This window comes from Boleophthalmus pectinirostris, unplaced genomic scaffold (assembly GCF_026225935.1).
Source record: "Boleophthalmus pectinirostris isolate CB_2022bp ecotype Guang Dong unplaced genomic scaffold, ASM2622593v1 HiC_scaffold_11, whole genome shotgun sequence".
NCBI lineage: Eukaryota > Metazoa > Chordata > Actinopteri > Gobiiformes > Gobiidae > Boleophthalmus > Boleophthalmus pectinirostris.
In genome coordinates this window covers 2824820-2840402 of record NW_026570994.1, presented here as the reverse complement: position 1 = coordinate 2840402, position 15583 = coordinate 2824820, and the positions used below count along the sequence as shown (strand labels likewise).

The window sequence follows — 15583 nt, the reverse complement described above, 5'->3', positions numbered from 1 at the left end:
CTAATTTATGTCTCTCTTTTTTAATTTTAATCTTTATGATTATTTATGTTTTTATTTGTTTTTATTGTGATTTTAATGTGTTTCTTTTTGTGTAAAGCACTTTGGATTACTTTGTTTATGAATTGTGCTGTACAAATAAACTTGCCTTGCCTTAATTTTTTCAAAAATTGACAGTGCGCCTTATAATCTGGTGCACCTTATGTATTAATTGTGGTTGTGCTTACTGTTCATGTTTTAAAATGTTTTAGTACGACTTTGGTAAGTTACGAAGCTGCACCGCTTGATGGATTGTCGCAGCATTATGGTCACTGTAGTCAGGAGCCTCGCGGAGTCTGACAGAAGCTGAACTGCATCAGCGCACAAGGAGCGAGCAGTTTTTTTCAGCGCTTATAATTTATCTAAATTAGCCATGTGACTTTAAGTTTTGTTTCTGTAAAACCTAAACAAATGTGCACAAAGCTGCATTAAACACATTATTACTCAATGTATATTTGAGTCATCCTCATAGGAAATAAAAAAACAAACTTAAATGACCCACATTCAAATTCATAATCCACATTCACCAAGACAGAGAGACAACACAGGGTGAATTACACCACGATCTGCTGATGGATCATGGACGACTGGACTAAGGATCAGTCTCGTCCGTTTGTTTCACTTAATGCTCCTTATAATCCAGTGCAATTTATGTATGAAAATAGACAAGAGAATTCAACATTATTGATATTGTGCCTTATAGTAAAAAAAACAACAACAACAACAAAAAACGGTATACAAAATGAGTAATTCATTAATTCCTTAATATCCATCTAATTAATTTACTGTGTAGATCATTGTTTGCCAAAGTCTGGGTCGTGACTCTTAGGTGGGATACAAGAGATTTTTTTTGGGTCGCCTTATTGCGATCTGCATGTAGATCTGCAATACACACTTCTGACACATGTTGAAATCTTAAGACATGTTTTGTATCATTTCTAATCTTATTGTAATTATTTTATTGATTATTTTGTTCCAGTATTGCTGATTGGCCCTCCAAGACCTTTAATCTGGCCCACGGTTGATCTTCTACTAAGATATTGTAATTATATTTTCTATTAAAATCTTGTTAATTTTCTGTGGTGTTTATCACAGCAGCGTCTCCAGTGTCTCTGTACGTGGCCCCTCCCACCAGAGCAGCACAAATGAAGACTTGTCTCTTTCCAAACGCTCTTAAAGGACGATCGTTTTGACTGTTGACCGTGACACCCTCATCAGAAAAATGTTCAACATGAGAAAACTGGACACTGAGTGCAGGATTTTCCAAGAAAAATTGACTTATTTCCATTTGCAAACAAGTTGATGTTAAAACAACACAAAGAAAGAGTTCATCAATTAAAAAAGATTTCTGTAATAGATTTGTGTTTCTCTGCACAAATATTTGAACTTATTGTTATTTTTGGGGCTTATATGACATGAGTTTTCTGATCCAGCCCCTTTGGGATCAAAGTAGGTTGGATACGGCCCCCGGACCAAAATGAGTTTAACACTCCTGGTTTAGAGGGATCCTCAGCTGTGTCAGACTAAGTATAAGAGCACATAGACCATGGACCACTAAGGAACCTACTGCACCTCTGAGGGATTACACAGATGTAAGACCACATGGCAATATAAAAGAAAGCTCTACCATTTAATGCTGAAAATCACATTCTATTGTCTAAATAACAGTGCTTTCTTATTATCAGCGTAGAATCGGAATCAGTATTGAGTATCGAGTCTATTCCTTAGTATAGTGTGACCAGATTTTCAAAATCAAAAACTGGGACACTCTCGGTCTGTGGGGGCTGGTAATAATAAAATTGTGAAACGGGTGTATAATTAAGGAAAATTGTCATGTGGGGGCCATTCATGACTAACATGTGAGTCAGTATAGATGCATTTTCTTTGTGTTCTGGTCATTTTGAAGCAGCGTTTCTGTATTTTACCGAAAGAAGTGACTCTCTTTACTGTTGGCAGGATCAGATTGATCAAAAACAGGGACACCTGGGACATTTCTTCTATAAAACTGGAACAAATCAGTGGTTTTGTATAAATCTGCTGGGACAGGGGACACAAGGCTCAAAACTGGGACTGTCCCAGGTAAATAGGGACGTCTGGTCACCCTAACTTAGTATCAGAATTGAGTTTTGAAAGTTCAGTATCACTACAACAATACAAGCACATGGCAAACTGCTTATTAGAAAAATTCTACAGTGCAGCCTTAAACAGACGTACCTCAGTACTGGAGTAGTATTTGGACTTTTCTCATGTTGTGCAGTACTTGTCTTGTACAAGTAGAAGCTGGTTGGGGGAGTGGAGGTATTTACTACGTTCATATCTAACACTCAAGGCACGCGCTTAACCATTTCTCCATCAACTGCCTCTCGAACAAGCCACAAACTGGAGCCCATCCAAGCAGGGCTATAAGTGCACCAGGCCTATTCATATATCGTCCATGTTTGAGGCTAATGGCATGTACAGCGAGCAGACTGCTAAAGCCAAGAGAATTCCATGCTGACTTAAACTGGATTTGCATCGGCAGTTGTCGAGTCTAGACGTTTAATTAACAGCACGGAGAAGCGGCGAACAATGTCGTCAAATTACTAGCTTATTACTAGTCTGGGTATGTTATGTTTACAGGCTGGAAAACAAGTCAAAGTCCTGATTTGAGTTCTAGAGTTGTCGCAATACAAACATGATTTAGATAGTAAGGAAAACACTCGATACTCAATAGAGCTTTTACACAACGATGAAGTGCCGCACTGTAGGTTTGTGGAACTTCCGTTCAGTGTTGGGGAGTAACAGATTACATGTACCAGAGTTACATAATCAGAGTACAAATTATGAGTAACTGTATTCAGTTACAGTTACAGTTACTGTTTCAGAAAGTGGTAATTGGATTACAGTTACTTTGTTGAAATAAATGGATTACACGGCGGTATTTTCCTGTTTTCACATTTTGGGCTATACACCCCCCCCCCTTTTTTTTTTTTTTTTTTTTGTAATACCACTCATTGCCGGAAACTAAACCAGGTCTAAACTACATCTAAACCAGGTCTAAAACAGGACAAAAACCAGGTCTAAACTAGATCTAAACCAAGTCTAATCCAGGACTAAACCAGGACTAAACCAGGTCTAAACCAGGACTAAAATGAGACTAAACCAGGACTAAACCAGGTCTAAAACCAGGTTTAAACAAGATCTAAACTAGGTCTAAACCAGGACTAAGACAGGACTAAACCAGGACTAAACCAGGATTAAAACAGGACTAAAACAGGATTTAACAGGACTAAACCATGCCGCATGGACTGTGTCTCCTCTTCTTCTATCAATAATATTTTTTATATGGTTCAGTAAAGTCTGGACTTTTTATTTTCTTTTATCAGACAAAACATCTTATGTGAAGATATCCAAGTCTTTGCTTCTCTACAGCAAATCAAATAATCCAAAGTATTCAGATTACGTTACTCACTTTAAGTAATTTAATGGATTATGTTACAAACTACATTTTGGGGTATGTAATCTGTAATCTGTAGGGGAATACATTTTAAAAGTCACCTTCCCAACACTGCTTCCGTTTAATGGTTTTCTGTGGTAAAATGTGTGTGTAAATGTCTGGTGTATTTTCCAGCAGCATCATAAATCTGCCACATCACCAAATCTTCAACCAACAAGGTCCACAAAAGATAAACATTCTAACGTGAAGAATTTATCCACAACTATCAAGAGAAGAAAGACGAAAACTTAAAGGAAACAACGACCACACATTAATGACACACTGAACTAAACTAAAGCTGGGTGTACACTGTGCGATTTTTGACCCTTTTTGAGCCGATTTTTCACTCGTGCGACTGTTTTGGGGATCGGGCCGAGTTTTGGCTTCATCGTGTGTCGTGCTTCGTGTAGTAAACATGGGGTAAAAAGAACCGATTAATACCTCACGACCAGCTCCCGATCGGCATTCGTAGGTCGCAAGAAAATCAAACTTGTTTGAAATCCAGTCGCCTCTCGTGAGGGTTTCACTCTGTTGAAGAAGTTCCAGTTGCCAGAATCTGTCAGACTGAGCATGTGCATGTGTATGAGGTTGTGGAGGACGATGGCGCTGGCGAGTGTTTTGGACACAGGACATGGAGGCGCAGCTAATCGAGCAACACAGAACACAAGTTTGGTGAAAAACGATGCTACTTACCTCCAGTTCCCTCTGAAGAACTGACAACCTGTACTGCCCACGTCTACGCAGACATTTCTTTGACCATATTCGTCGCCTCTTCTTTTTGGGCTTGTCTGTGCAGAGAATGGCACAAATTGCCAAGGCAGTGCGTCTGTTTTTTGCCTGGATCAGCATTGTGTCTCCGCACGTCTGTGGTTTTCTAATTCCGTGGTTTTCTTCTTCGTGGTTTTCTACTTCTGGAACAACAACTCCAGTCGTTATGTGAACGTACAGTGTGCGCAGGCAGGTCGCATCCGAGCATCGGTTCGTTTAGTGTGAGAACATGAATCATGGGCTGTGAACTTTTAAACCCTGCGATTTGGTCATACAGTTTAAGCTGGGGCTGAGTGACACGACCGAAAATATCGCACAGTGTACGCCCGGTATAATGCTATGGTCATGAATAAAGCAGAAGTAACTTGATTCAAGAATTTTAATAAAAGAATCAATTTCATGATATCAATAGTTTAAATGCTAAACATGTCATTTGTGAACATGTGTAGCATTTAAACTGCATAAATCTCTTTGTCTATGCTAATATTGACATCATGACATAGAATTTTTTATTTTAATTCTAAAATCAGTCTGAGTGAACAAGTTAATTATTAATGAATTACTTATTATTACTTACATTATTCATTACGATACCAGAAGTAGTTCTCTAAAGCTTATCGATAGTTTAAGTTTTCATCTTTTTTCTCTTGATAGTTGTGGATAAATTCTTCATGTTAGAATGTTTATCCTTTGTGGACCTTGTTGGTTGAAGATTTGGTGATGGGGCAGATTTATTAAGCTGGTGGAGAGACATTTCCAGACATTTTACCACAGAAAACCATTAACCTGAAGTTCCACCCGTTGTAAAAAAGGTCTATACCAGGGGTCTCCAACCTTTTTCTTCCAGTTAGCTCCTTTACAAAACAAAAATGCCAGAGAGCTTCTCATTTTAGCAGCAACAAGAAATTGAGACGATTATAAGAGAGAGGGCAAGTCTTTGGGAACAGTTAGACGCCTATAAAACATAAACCACTGTCCATTTATTAGTGCACAAAGTTGGGCTTTGAAATTCTACATTTACGATGGTAATAGGCATGTAATTAACCACATGTTTGTTATTCAGCACAATGGTATAATCCAGAAATCCCTTGGTGAGCTACTTGGAAGGAGGGGGAGAGCTACTGGTAGCTCCCGAGCCACAGGTTGGAGACTCTTGGTCTATACTAATTCTAATACCACGATGATTAAAAAGTAATAATAATAATCTTTCTCTAAATAATATGTGGGACCAATAGTATTAAGCAGGCACAGTAATGATAATGAATTAAAAAGCACCTATTTGTATAAAGGAAATTTTTATAATTTTCTTTTTTTATATTTCATGTGCACAAGAAAGGAGATATGCTGGGGATGCACACAGGCAGGGGAAGGCCACTCGGGGGGCCTAGCAGGTCCTAATTGTAAAGTGTGCCTGGACGTGAATAGCGTGATCACAAATGTATCTCTTGTGTTTCAGGTGAGAAATGACAATTTAAGTGAATATTTCTTTTGATAAACATAAGTTTGAAAGTTATTCAAAAACTGTTTTGCACAAATGAATTCAAATACAACCTGAGAGGTCAAATGAATTTTAAAAAACAATTCTCTGGAACCACTCTCAAAAGCAAAGTGTGTTACAGACGTGGAGTGGACTTATGGAACAGTTTAGATGATCATATCAAAGCTTGTACGAACTTGGTGCACTTCAAAAAACAATATAAAAATCTAATCTTACAGAAATACCTAGAAGACTAGAACCATGGTCCAAACTGTGACTATTAACTAAACACATGCTTTTCTTTAACTTTTTTACTTTTTATCTTGGTATGATCATAAGCAATACATTGTTTATTTTGGTACAATCATAAACAATAAACTTTTGTGCCTTCTTCATTACTGTTATTAGTTTGTACGACCATAAACAAAAACAAAAAAATCCCTAAATTTTTCATTCTCATTACTGTTTATTTTGTATAATTATAAATAATACATTTTTTTGCCTTCTTCATTACTATTATTAGCTTGTACGACCATAAATGAAAACAAAAATTCTTAAATTTTTCATTCTTATTACTGTTTATTTTGTACGATCATAAACCTTGTGCCTATGATAACATTATTATTAGTTAGTACGACCAAAACGAAAATATGTTTCTGCATGTAAGTATATGTGTGTTATGCATATGTGAATAAGCATTTACGTATATTGAGTATATGTACTGGATATCTATGATGCGTATATGTATGTATGTACATATGTGTGTACATGTATATGTATGTATGTATGTATGTATGTGTTTTTGTATATATGTGGGTATATTTTTTGCAAATGACAGGTAAGATCTCCCAAGGTGATATATATATATATATATATCAAGTGAACCACATGATTATGTAAAACAACTGGGGTAGGACTCTATAAGCTTTTTAAACTTCATCCTCCTCCTTTTGAGCACCAGGTCCCAAATATGTTTATGTACATATCACTATTTTTGTTATTGTTTTTGAATTTTGTTGTACCTGGCTCAAACAATAAATAAATCAAAATGAAATGAAATAAGTTAGATGTGCCCTCTGTGGTGTGACCTAATTCTAAAGTGTGTCTGGACGTGAATAGCGTGGTCATAAATGTATCTCGTGTGTTTCAGTACATACCGCCTTAAATGGAAGTAAATATACACTCTCTGGAGCCTCTTTATCCGACCACAAGTGCTGCAGATAAAATGTGATTTTCAACATTAAATGGCAGCACTTTATTTTATATTACCTTCTGCCCTTATATCTGTGTAATCCCTCAGTGAAAATTAAATACATAAATAAATAATAAACTAAAAAGTGGAATGTACCGCCCACCTCTGCAAATACCAAATATAATTGTTCCCGTACTATTTAGGTATGGAAATAGGATGGCCATGACAGTTTTTATGCAAATTTTAACAGGAGAAAAATTCAAATTTGCAGTAAGCCGGTCTAATCGTCAGTCATAACCAAATAATAGTTTAACAAGTTCATGGGAACTGAGAGAGAGAGAGAGGCCCGTTTCTGAAGAGTACAGCAAAATGGCGGCTTTTCGTTCTCCCTTTCTCTGCTCACTTCCTCTGTTTACAAAGGGGATCATAAAAAGTGCACTTCACATCAATGAAGCAACCACGCCTTCACACACACACACACACACACACATGCACACACACAAACACATGCACATACGGTTTTCCCAGTCTTTTCAAGTACTCTTTATGGGCCCTGGAGTGTGCAATCAAACGGTCTAACAACACAAGGACAGGAGCCAGATTTAATGAACAATCTAACATCCAAAGGCTTTGAAATGACTGAGTAGCAGGTTGTTTATGCGATTCCATAAAAGTCCAAGTTTACAAGTTTGTTTTGCTGGTTTAAACATACTCCACACCCTTCAATTCCACCACGTTTCTCTGGCCAAGTTTATTTTTACACAATAAGAGATGCCAAAAAAGGAGTGCTCAAATGTGGTGTACAAATAAACAGAAGCAGCATGTGTTAGGGGCTGTTTTAAGCCAGCTTTAATACATGTGTGCCAGGTATTTCTCATTTGTAGTGTGATACAAAAGCCTCAGCCGGGAGCCTGTCAGGAGAATGGAGATGCGTGTTATGTAAGGGCCACATACAGAGTTGAACAATACATCACAGCACTCTCAGTCAGTACATGTAGTAAAAGAAAGATAGTACAGAAATACATGTGTAAGTGATTACTTCTGCTATTCGTGCTATTACGATCACAAAAGAAAATACATAAAAACTACTAGTGTTGCAATGAGAAGTTAATCTTGCACAGCAAGATGAGTAAGAATCCATCTTGTTTGGCTCCATTTTAAGTGTTTGACTTTGACAGGTGCCTGACCAATCACAGAGCAGCACTGTGATTTGTGCAAAAGCCAGCGCAAACTAACCAAAACAAAAATGGAAACACTGACAAACATACTTTAGCATATATTAGCAGAAATACAGACTATTGTGTTTTTGAACAATGTGCAGAGGTAAGGCCTGTGGATCTGTGGATGGGTAAGATACGTGCGCTTTTTTTCTTGACTGGATTTAACTAAATATACAGTTAACTAACACTTAACTAAAGACACTTTTTGTCTTGTTCTGCTGTTGTGACACTTTGCTCAATCAGCATCAAGTCTTTGTTAAGAACACTCAGATCATTGGTTCCGAGCACTTTCAATGAGAGCCATCCCAGACTCATGTGTAGAATCATTTCAGAGCACTACACATATTAATCTGTCAACATCCAGGTTAACAAGAAGTATCACTCCTCTTAGTACTATTACTTGTACTGCTTCTGCTAGCACTAGCATGCTTTCAATTACTACTACTGCAAAATGGACAACTACTATAGATATTACTCATACTTCCACTGTGACAACTCTGTGTCAATATTTGAGCCACCTTAAAGCTGCACTACGTTACATTTCTGGTGGAGGGTCTGCCACCCGCTTGTCTCCAGGGAGAGGTGATTGCTTTGCCTGAATGTTCCATAGCTCTTAAAAAAACACTTGGTTATGACTGAATAAATACAAGATAGATATGTTTTATATCATACTGTGTAACATTCAAGGCAAAGCAATAACAGCTCCATAGAGATAAGCAGCTAATAATAATAATAATAAAATAATAATAATAATAATAATAATAATAATAATGCATTAGTCATATGTAGGGCTTTCCCAGACGCTCAGAGTCTCTTTACACTTTGGTGGATTATTCATTCACTCCACCTTCAGTGGTTTTAAACTGCTATTGTAGCCACAGCTAAAGGAGACTGCCAATCTGCCCTTTCATCAGCTTTCATACTAGGCAATGTTAGTAAAGTGTCTTGCCTAAGGACACAACAAGAGTTTTCTGCCACTGGCGCCCCACTATGGCACCTGATTTTCCCAGCGGTTTCCCAGCAAATTCACTTTTAAATAGGAATAAAAAAACATCACATTCATATAAATCTTTTCCACCTTCAGGCACTCACAGCGCTTTACATCAAAGAACCAGGCACCCATTCACACGCACATTCATACACCAGTGTATGCAGACACTGGGGGCAAGGTGGGTTAAGTGTCTTGCCCAAGGACACAACAACAGCATTCATCTGTGGGATCTGGAATCACAACTGGGCAAATACTCTACCAACTGATCTTGTGCCGCCCCTAATGTCACCTTATGCTTTTAAATACCTCGTGGAAACCCTGTATGATATATATCGTTTATGTATGTGTATATATATATATATGTATGATGCAATAAACATATGCAATACATTCTCAGTTACCTCAGGCTAAGTGAAAATTTACGGCAAATATTTACTGCATAGACTCTGGAGTATATTTTGGAGACACAGATCTTGAAATAGAAGCTCATAAAGATTATTGCTTGTCCAGTATTTAGTGTGGGACTTCTCATATGTCCGGCCTCAGCAGCACAGGGGAACCAGGGCAGGCAAGTGAGTGCATTGTGGAGGTTCTGAGCTTCCATAGAATAAGAAAAACTTGGATGTGTCGTCTATCTGCAGGTTAAGGCTCTGGAGAAACAGGTTCAAATGTGATTGTAGCACCTTTCTTAAAACTGTAAGAGTGCAGGATATGTACAGTTCCTTTAAAAGATAACTCGAACCACAATCAGAATACCTCCAAATGCAATAAGATATTTACATAACATATTTACGTAACTGTCCTGACGCACTACAGCCAGCGCGTCGAGCCTTTGTCAAAGATGCACAGTCGCGTCTCACTTGGGTCAGATCCAGAGCTTGAGAATGTTCATTTAGCTGTTGAGTTAGTTGCGCAGTCATGGACGAGGAGCACAGGCGCGTCCTTGTTAGCGGCCAGAGGAAGTGTCCCCTCACAGAATGTCAACGGAGCCAGTGGAGCAGAAGCAGAACACAGTGTCCCCAAGCCCAGCACTGAGGAGTGGGCGTGTGGGCCAGTGGGCTTAGGTAGACCCCACAAAGGAAAGAATACGTGTGGGAAATGACAATTTTTTAGGTTGATAATACAGTTTTTTTTTATTTGTTAAGAAGTGAAATGTACTGGTTGAGGTTCAAGTATTGTGCACTGTAAAATTAACCACAAAAGTGCAAAAATATCACATTATAGCCTTTGGAAAATATGTTTGCGTTCTTTTTGTATTTTTAAAACTTTTGCAAAAATGAATATGGATTGTCATAACTAGTTGAGCACTAAAACAAATGTTGACTAATTTGATTATCTGGACTATAACATGTGCCAATATGTCTATGAAAACAAGCAATAAAGATAACAATTCTGAATAAAAATGACACAAGAACAATATATATTTGTGTTTTTTAAAGAAAAATACTAATTTGGCACATTTTACCTTCAACTCTTTTAAAAATCTCCAAACAATGTGAGCCATGATCACTTGACTAGATGACTAACTGAAAAAATAATTGCTGACTATCTTCAAAACACCAAAATCTGTGTTTATTTTTCATTAATTATACACTGTCAAACAAAACTGTGTAACTTCCTAAGAATGGCACACACCTGCATGATTCCATGGAAATAGAAAGTTAAAACTGGACTCAAAATAGTGAACATTCTCCACAGAGATAAAAAAGTTTTATGTCACACTGTGGAATATTACAGCCAGCAGTTCCATGGAAACACGCAGGAAGAGGTCCTCCCTCCTTCAGACCAAATAAGAGTCAGGTTTGTGGAGATGCAAGTCCACCCGCAGTAAGGACGGATGTTTTTCCAAGTTTGTCAGTGTAAATATACAATAAAACGGTTGCTAATTTTGACTAATTTTGGATTAAACTACAACACTTTCAACAAAAATCAGGCACTCATAAATGACAACACAAAATAGGCCTTCATTCACACGTGACAGAAACAACAGCAGCTATGTAGTAAACTCTGCCGCCCCCTGTTGACCTAACTATGAACTGCTATTACTTATTCCATATTACACAAGCAAGGATAAGTATAGGTATTTTATGAGTAACTGAATACTTGCATGTAAACAAATATGATGTGGCATTTATCTTGCGCTGTCCAGAGAATTTTGGGATGTCTCCAGTTGTCTCTTGAGCTCTGAAACCTGCCTTTCCATGTGGTTGACCTCAGCCGACATTTGTCTACAAAAATATGAGCAATTTTCACTTCTTAAAGCATGTGCAGATGTGTAATATGTTCAAAAATAGTATCATTTAAAGGTCCTATAATACATAAAATTGACTCCTATGAGCTTTAAGCTGCTAGAATGTTGTTACTTCCTCAAAAACAGACCTGGAGTTGGCTTTTATTTCATTCATTCATTACATGTTTGAGTAATGCTCTGCTCCACCTTGTGATGTCATGTAGTGGTAGTTTTCAGGTTAATAGCTACCTTTTACCTTTTAGTGCAGTAGAGATTAATAGAGGCAATTCCAGGGCTGAAATTATACAAATTTGTCTAGACAGTGGAGCACATCCTGTATTACCACATGACATCACAAAGTGGAACAGATCTGTTTGTGAGGAGAAAATATCATTATTACATAGATCAGAAAATAGAGCAATATGGGCCTTTTAAAACTGGAGTCCAGAATTATATATGCATTAGGTAACTTTTCTGGTGAGCGTCTGCCACCGGCTTGTTTCCATGGAGACAAGCCATTGCTTTGCTTGAATGTTCCACAGCATGGCAAAGCTGCAGAATGCATGATTTTATTTTTGAGCAACTTATAGACAAGTTGTAAAGGCCCCTGCCCTCCATCCAAAATGATGACATTAAATATTAGAATATCTGTAATATGGGTGAGTACTGAGTAGTGACCTGTGAACAGACTGTGCTTTGCTCAGCTGGCAGTGGAGACGCTTCACAATGGCCTCATAACGTCGGTTCTGAATCTGAAAAGCACACAATATTATGAGCAACGCTCTTTATCAAAATACTGTCAGTACAAAGCTGCAATAAATGTGAAATGTGCATTATATGGCTCCTTCTTAATTAAAGAAACAATGTTTCAGGTGACATGTCACCTGCATGATTCCATAGAAACAAAAAGCCACACTTCAGAACATTTTCCATGGAGATAAGTTTTATGCCATAATGTGGAACATAATAACCAAAAGGAACAAGCAGGAGGCCTTTTTCCAGTATAAGTCAGGTTTGTGAAAATGCAAACCCGTTTTGGTTCAAGAATGCAAATTTTTCTTCTTCTTCAATGTTATAAATCAACATTCAAAGAGGAAAAACACCTTTTATTCTATTCTTTGGTAAAAGGTTACATGGCAGGGCTTTAAGTAAACATTAGAACAGATGAGTTGTGTGAGCGCCATCAGTGGTACCACAGTTTAAGAAACACTGGTCTAATATTTGCTACAGTACCCTTTGTACTACCTGCTCAGCCTGCCTCATCAGCACGCCTAGATCTTTCATATCAGATGCGTTTTGAACAGCACAGTGGTGAGATGTGTACAATAATAATATTTAGATCTCTATGACCTCAGACCTCTATGTCTTTCTTGATGTCGTGGTGCATCTCTGCTTCCTTCCTCAGTTTATTTCTCTTCTCAGCTAAGGTCTTTTTCTTTGCAATGATCTGCTCTTTCAAAGCACTGGTTTCCCTCTGCAGGAGAAACAAACCACAATCAAGGTTACACAGCACATCTAAACGAATATTTTACAATACCACGTGTAAGTGAGGAATAACTTTAGACCACTGCAAACAGTTTAAAATTAAATAGTTCTGTTTTTCATGTTGTTAGACAAAAAAAATCTGATATATCGCCTTTAATGTTAAACAATTGAAACTTCTTGAATAGCTTGGCGCACATGGACCCAAATTTGAATACCTTTGCCATCTGCACAGCATTCCCACTGGGGTTCTCCAAATCTTCCCTTAGTTCTTCTTTCTTCCTCTTTAACATCCTGACACCTGCCTGTCTCTTCTCCAGCTCCTTTGTGGGCCTGCGTCTGACTCACCGCTAACTCGACCGCCACTCTGTGCTCCTCCATCTTGGCCCGGTATGAATGGTACAGGGCCAGGGCAGCGGACACCTTCTCCTGCTCCTCTCTGATGAGGCTCTCGAGCTCTGCGTTCTCCTGGGAGATGGCGGTGCAGCGCTGGAGGAGGTCCTGTGTGTGCTGTTCTAGATGTTCCGAGTCGGTCTCCAAAGTCAGGATCTGCCTCACTTTGGACCGCAGCTCAATCTCCACTTGTTTGGTTTGGTTCTCGGCATCAGATAAGGACGCCTACAAGAAAGACATGCAAAGAAGATATATTATGCTTGTGTCTGGTAAATAGTCAGAATCTGATGACATGACACCCGTGGATCATTGTGTTAGAATTTGAAGAGTAGACATTTTATTGATCTAAAACAACTAAACAAAAGGAAACAAGTAAGATGACTTCAACATTAGCAACTGCTGTGCCCAGAGAGAGCTGGCGTCACCATGAACGTCATCACATCAAAGGGCCATGCAGCATTTTTTTCATTTGTACCAGAAAGCTGCAAAATCCTACATGTATCATTAATGAAGAAAATCAAACTGGAGCAGTAAGCGCATTGCAGTGAGGTTACCCGTGGAGATGAAAACGGGTTGATCGCCGAAACCCCTAGAAAATAACATAGCTCAAACATGTACAAATCACTCCAAACACAACTTCAGCAGGTAAATGAGAAGGAAAAAACTATAACATGGTTAAAAGCTTTGAAAAGTTGATTTTGCAGAATAGGTTTGCTTTAGAAACATGCTGCAACATACAGCATGAAATATCTTTACTCCTAAATGTAAAACACTAAATGTGGGGAGTAATGAGTACTTGAGTAGTTTTATTACAGTATACTTTTACGGTTACTTGAGCAGAGGTGATAGCAAGCAGAAATTGTACAGGGGTGAGCAATTTTTTTTTTCCATGGGGCCACATGAGAAACAGAAAATACTGTGGAGGACTGGGCCAAAATGGTTAATTCAATTCTGCATAATATTCATTGTATTTCTTTATAAAAAGCAATAAATGTTTGTTTTTAACAAGCTGGTCAGACTGGTAAGAGTTTATGTTATGACTAAGCAATGAAAAAGTGAGGGTGCCTTACAAAAAATGTAATAAAAAAACACCTTGAAAATAAAAGCAATGCAGCTTTAGTCCATGCATGAGGTAAAATGATAAAATATGTTTATTTTGTAATTCAAAATTAGCTTAAACAGGATGGTCAGAACCAACCAAAGGACTGTATATGGCCTCAAAGATGTACAATGCCCAGGACTGGGTTAGAATAATGTTACTTCAAAATAATATTACTCAACTAGAAATACAAACTACATCTCTACATCAAGTTGATATTAAAAGACAAAATGTTCACTGTTAAATGATAAAATGATTAAACCTCTAGGGTCTGCAGAACTTTTTGTTTGTCTTTCAGAGCCTCTGTCTGGGCAAAGCTGTGCTGGCTCACATCTTCCACCACTTTGGACAACGTGAACTCACAGTCCTGAGAACCTAGGGAAACACAAAACATGAATACAACAGTAGTAATTACTAGGGGTGGCCAGATTTTCAAAATAAAAAACTGGGACAATCCTTGTTTGGGTTGGTTGGAGTAATACAATTGTGAAACAAGTGCGTAATTAAGGAAAATTGCTCTGCACTCAGCACTAATGTGAGTCAGTGTAGTCATATTTCCTTTGTGTTTCAGTCATTTTTAAGCAGCTTTTTCTATATTTCAACTAAGCAAAACAATTTATTCATTTGACAATTTATGCCTCTCAATTTATGTCACTCTTTACTGTTGGCAGGAATCAGACTGGACAAAAATAGGGACACCTGGGACATTTCTTGTATAAAACTGGGACAAATCACTGGTTTTGTATAAATCTGCTGGGACAGGGGACACAGGACTCAAAACTGGGACTGTTCCGTGTAAATGGGGACGTCTGGCCTCCCAAGTTCGTACATTAAAACAAATAAACACATTAATAGCAATATAAATATTAATAATAAACAAACGTACTAGGCGTACTAGTACTAGATGTACTTTTTAACGTGACACTGCCTGAATTTAAGCTAGCTATGTCATTAACTCAATATATATATATTTTTTTCTGAAATCTATCCTCGTCTAAAAGTACTTTACATTTTAAAATTAAATATCACCTACCGTTTTCCACTGACATTTTTGTTAAAACTCACATTTATAAAACAAAATCGTCAGTGGGTTTTTAGCATAGACCATGCTATGGCATAGACTAATAGAAATGAGATAGAAATGTAATATTAGTAAGATTTGTGTTGATGTTGAACTCATTTAATTTGAATATCTTCAATCAAAAATAATTACCAAATTA

General features: G+C 37.7%; 1 protein-coding gene across 1 annotated transcript in view; it reads right to left on the bottom strand.

The window, feature by feature from the left end:
• The window catches only part of LOC110170876 (coiled-coil domain-containing protein 122), an 85124-nt gene extending 69712 nt beyond the window's left edge, over window positions 1–15412 (bottom strand). The window contains 7 exon segments of the mRNA XM_055166612.1: window positions 11300–11387; window positions 12068–12141; window positions 12747–12863; window positions 13090–13197; window positions 13199–13489; window positions 14626–14738; window positions 15397–15412. Of these exon segments, the coding sequence (XP_055022587.1) occupies window positions 11300–11387; window positions 12068–12141; window positions 12747–12863; window positions 13090–13197; window positions 13199–13489; window positions 14626–14738; window positions 15397–15412 (807 nt within the window).
• Between the last annotated feature and the right edge of the window lie 171 nt (window positions 15413–15583).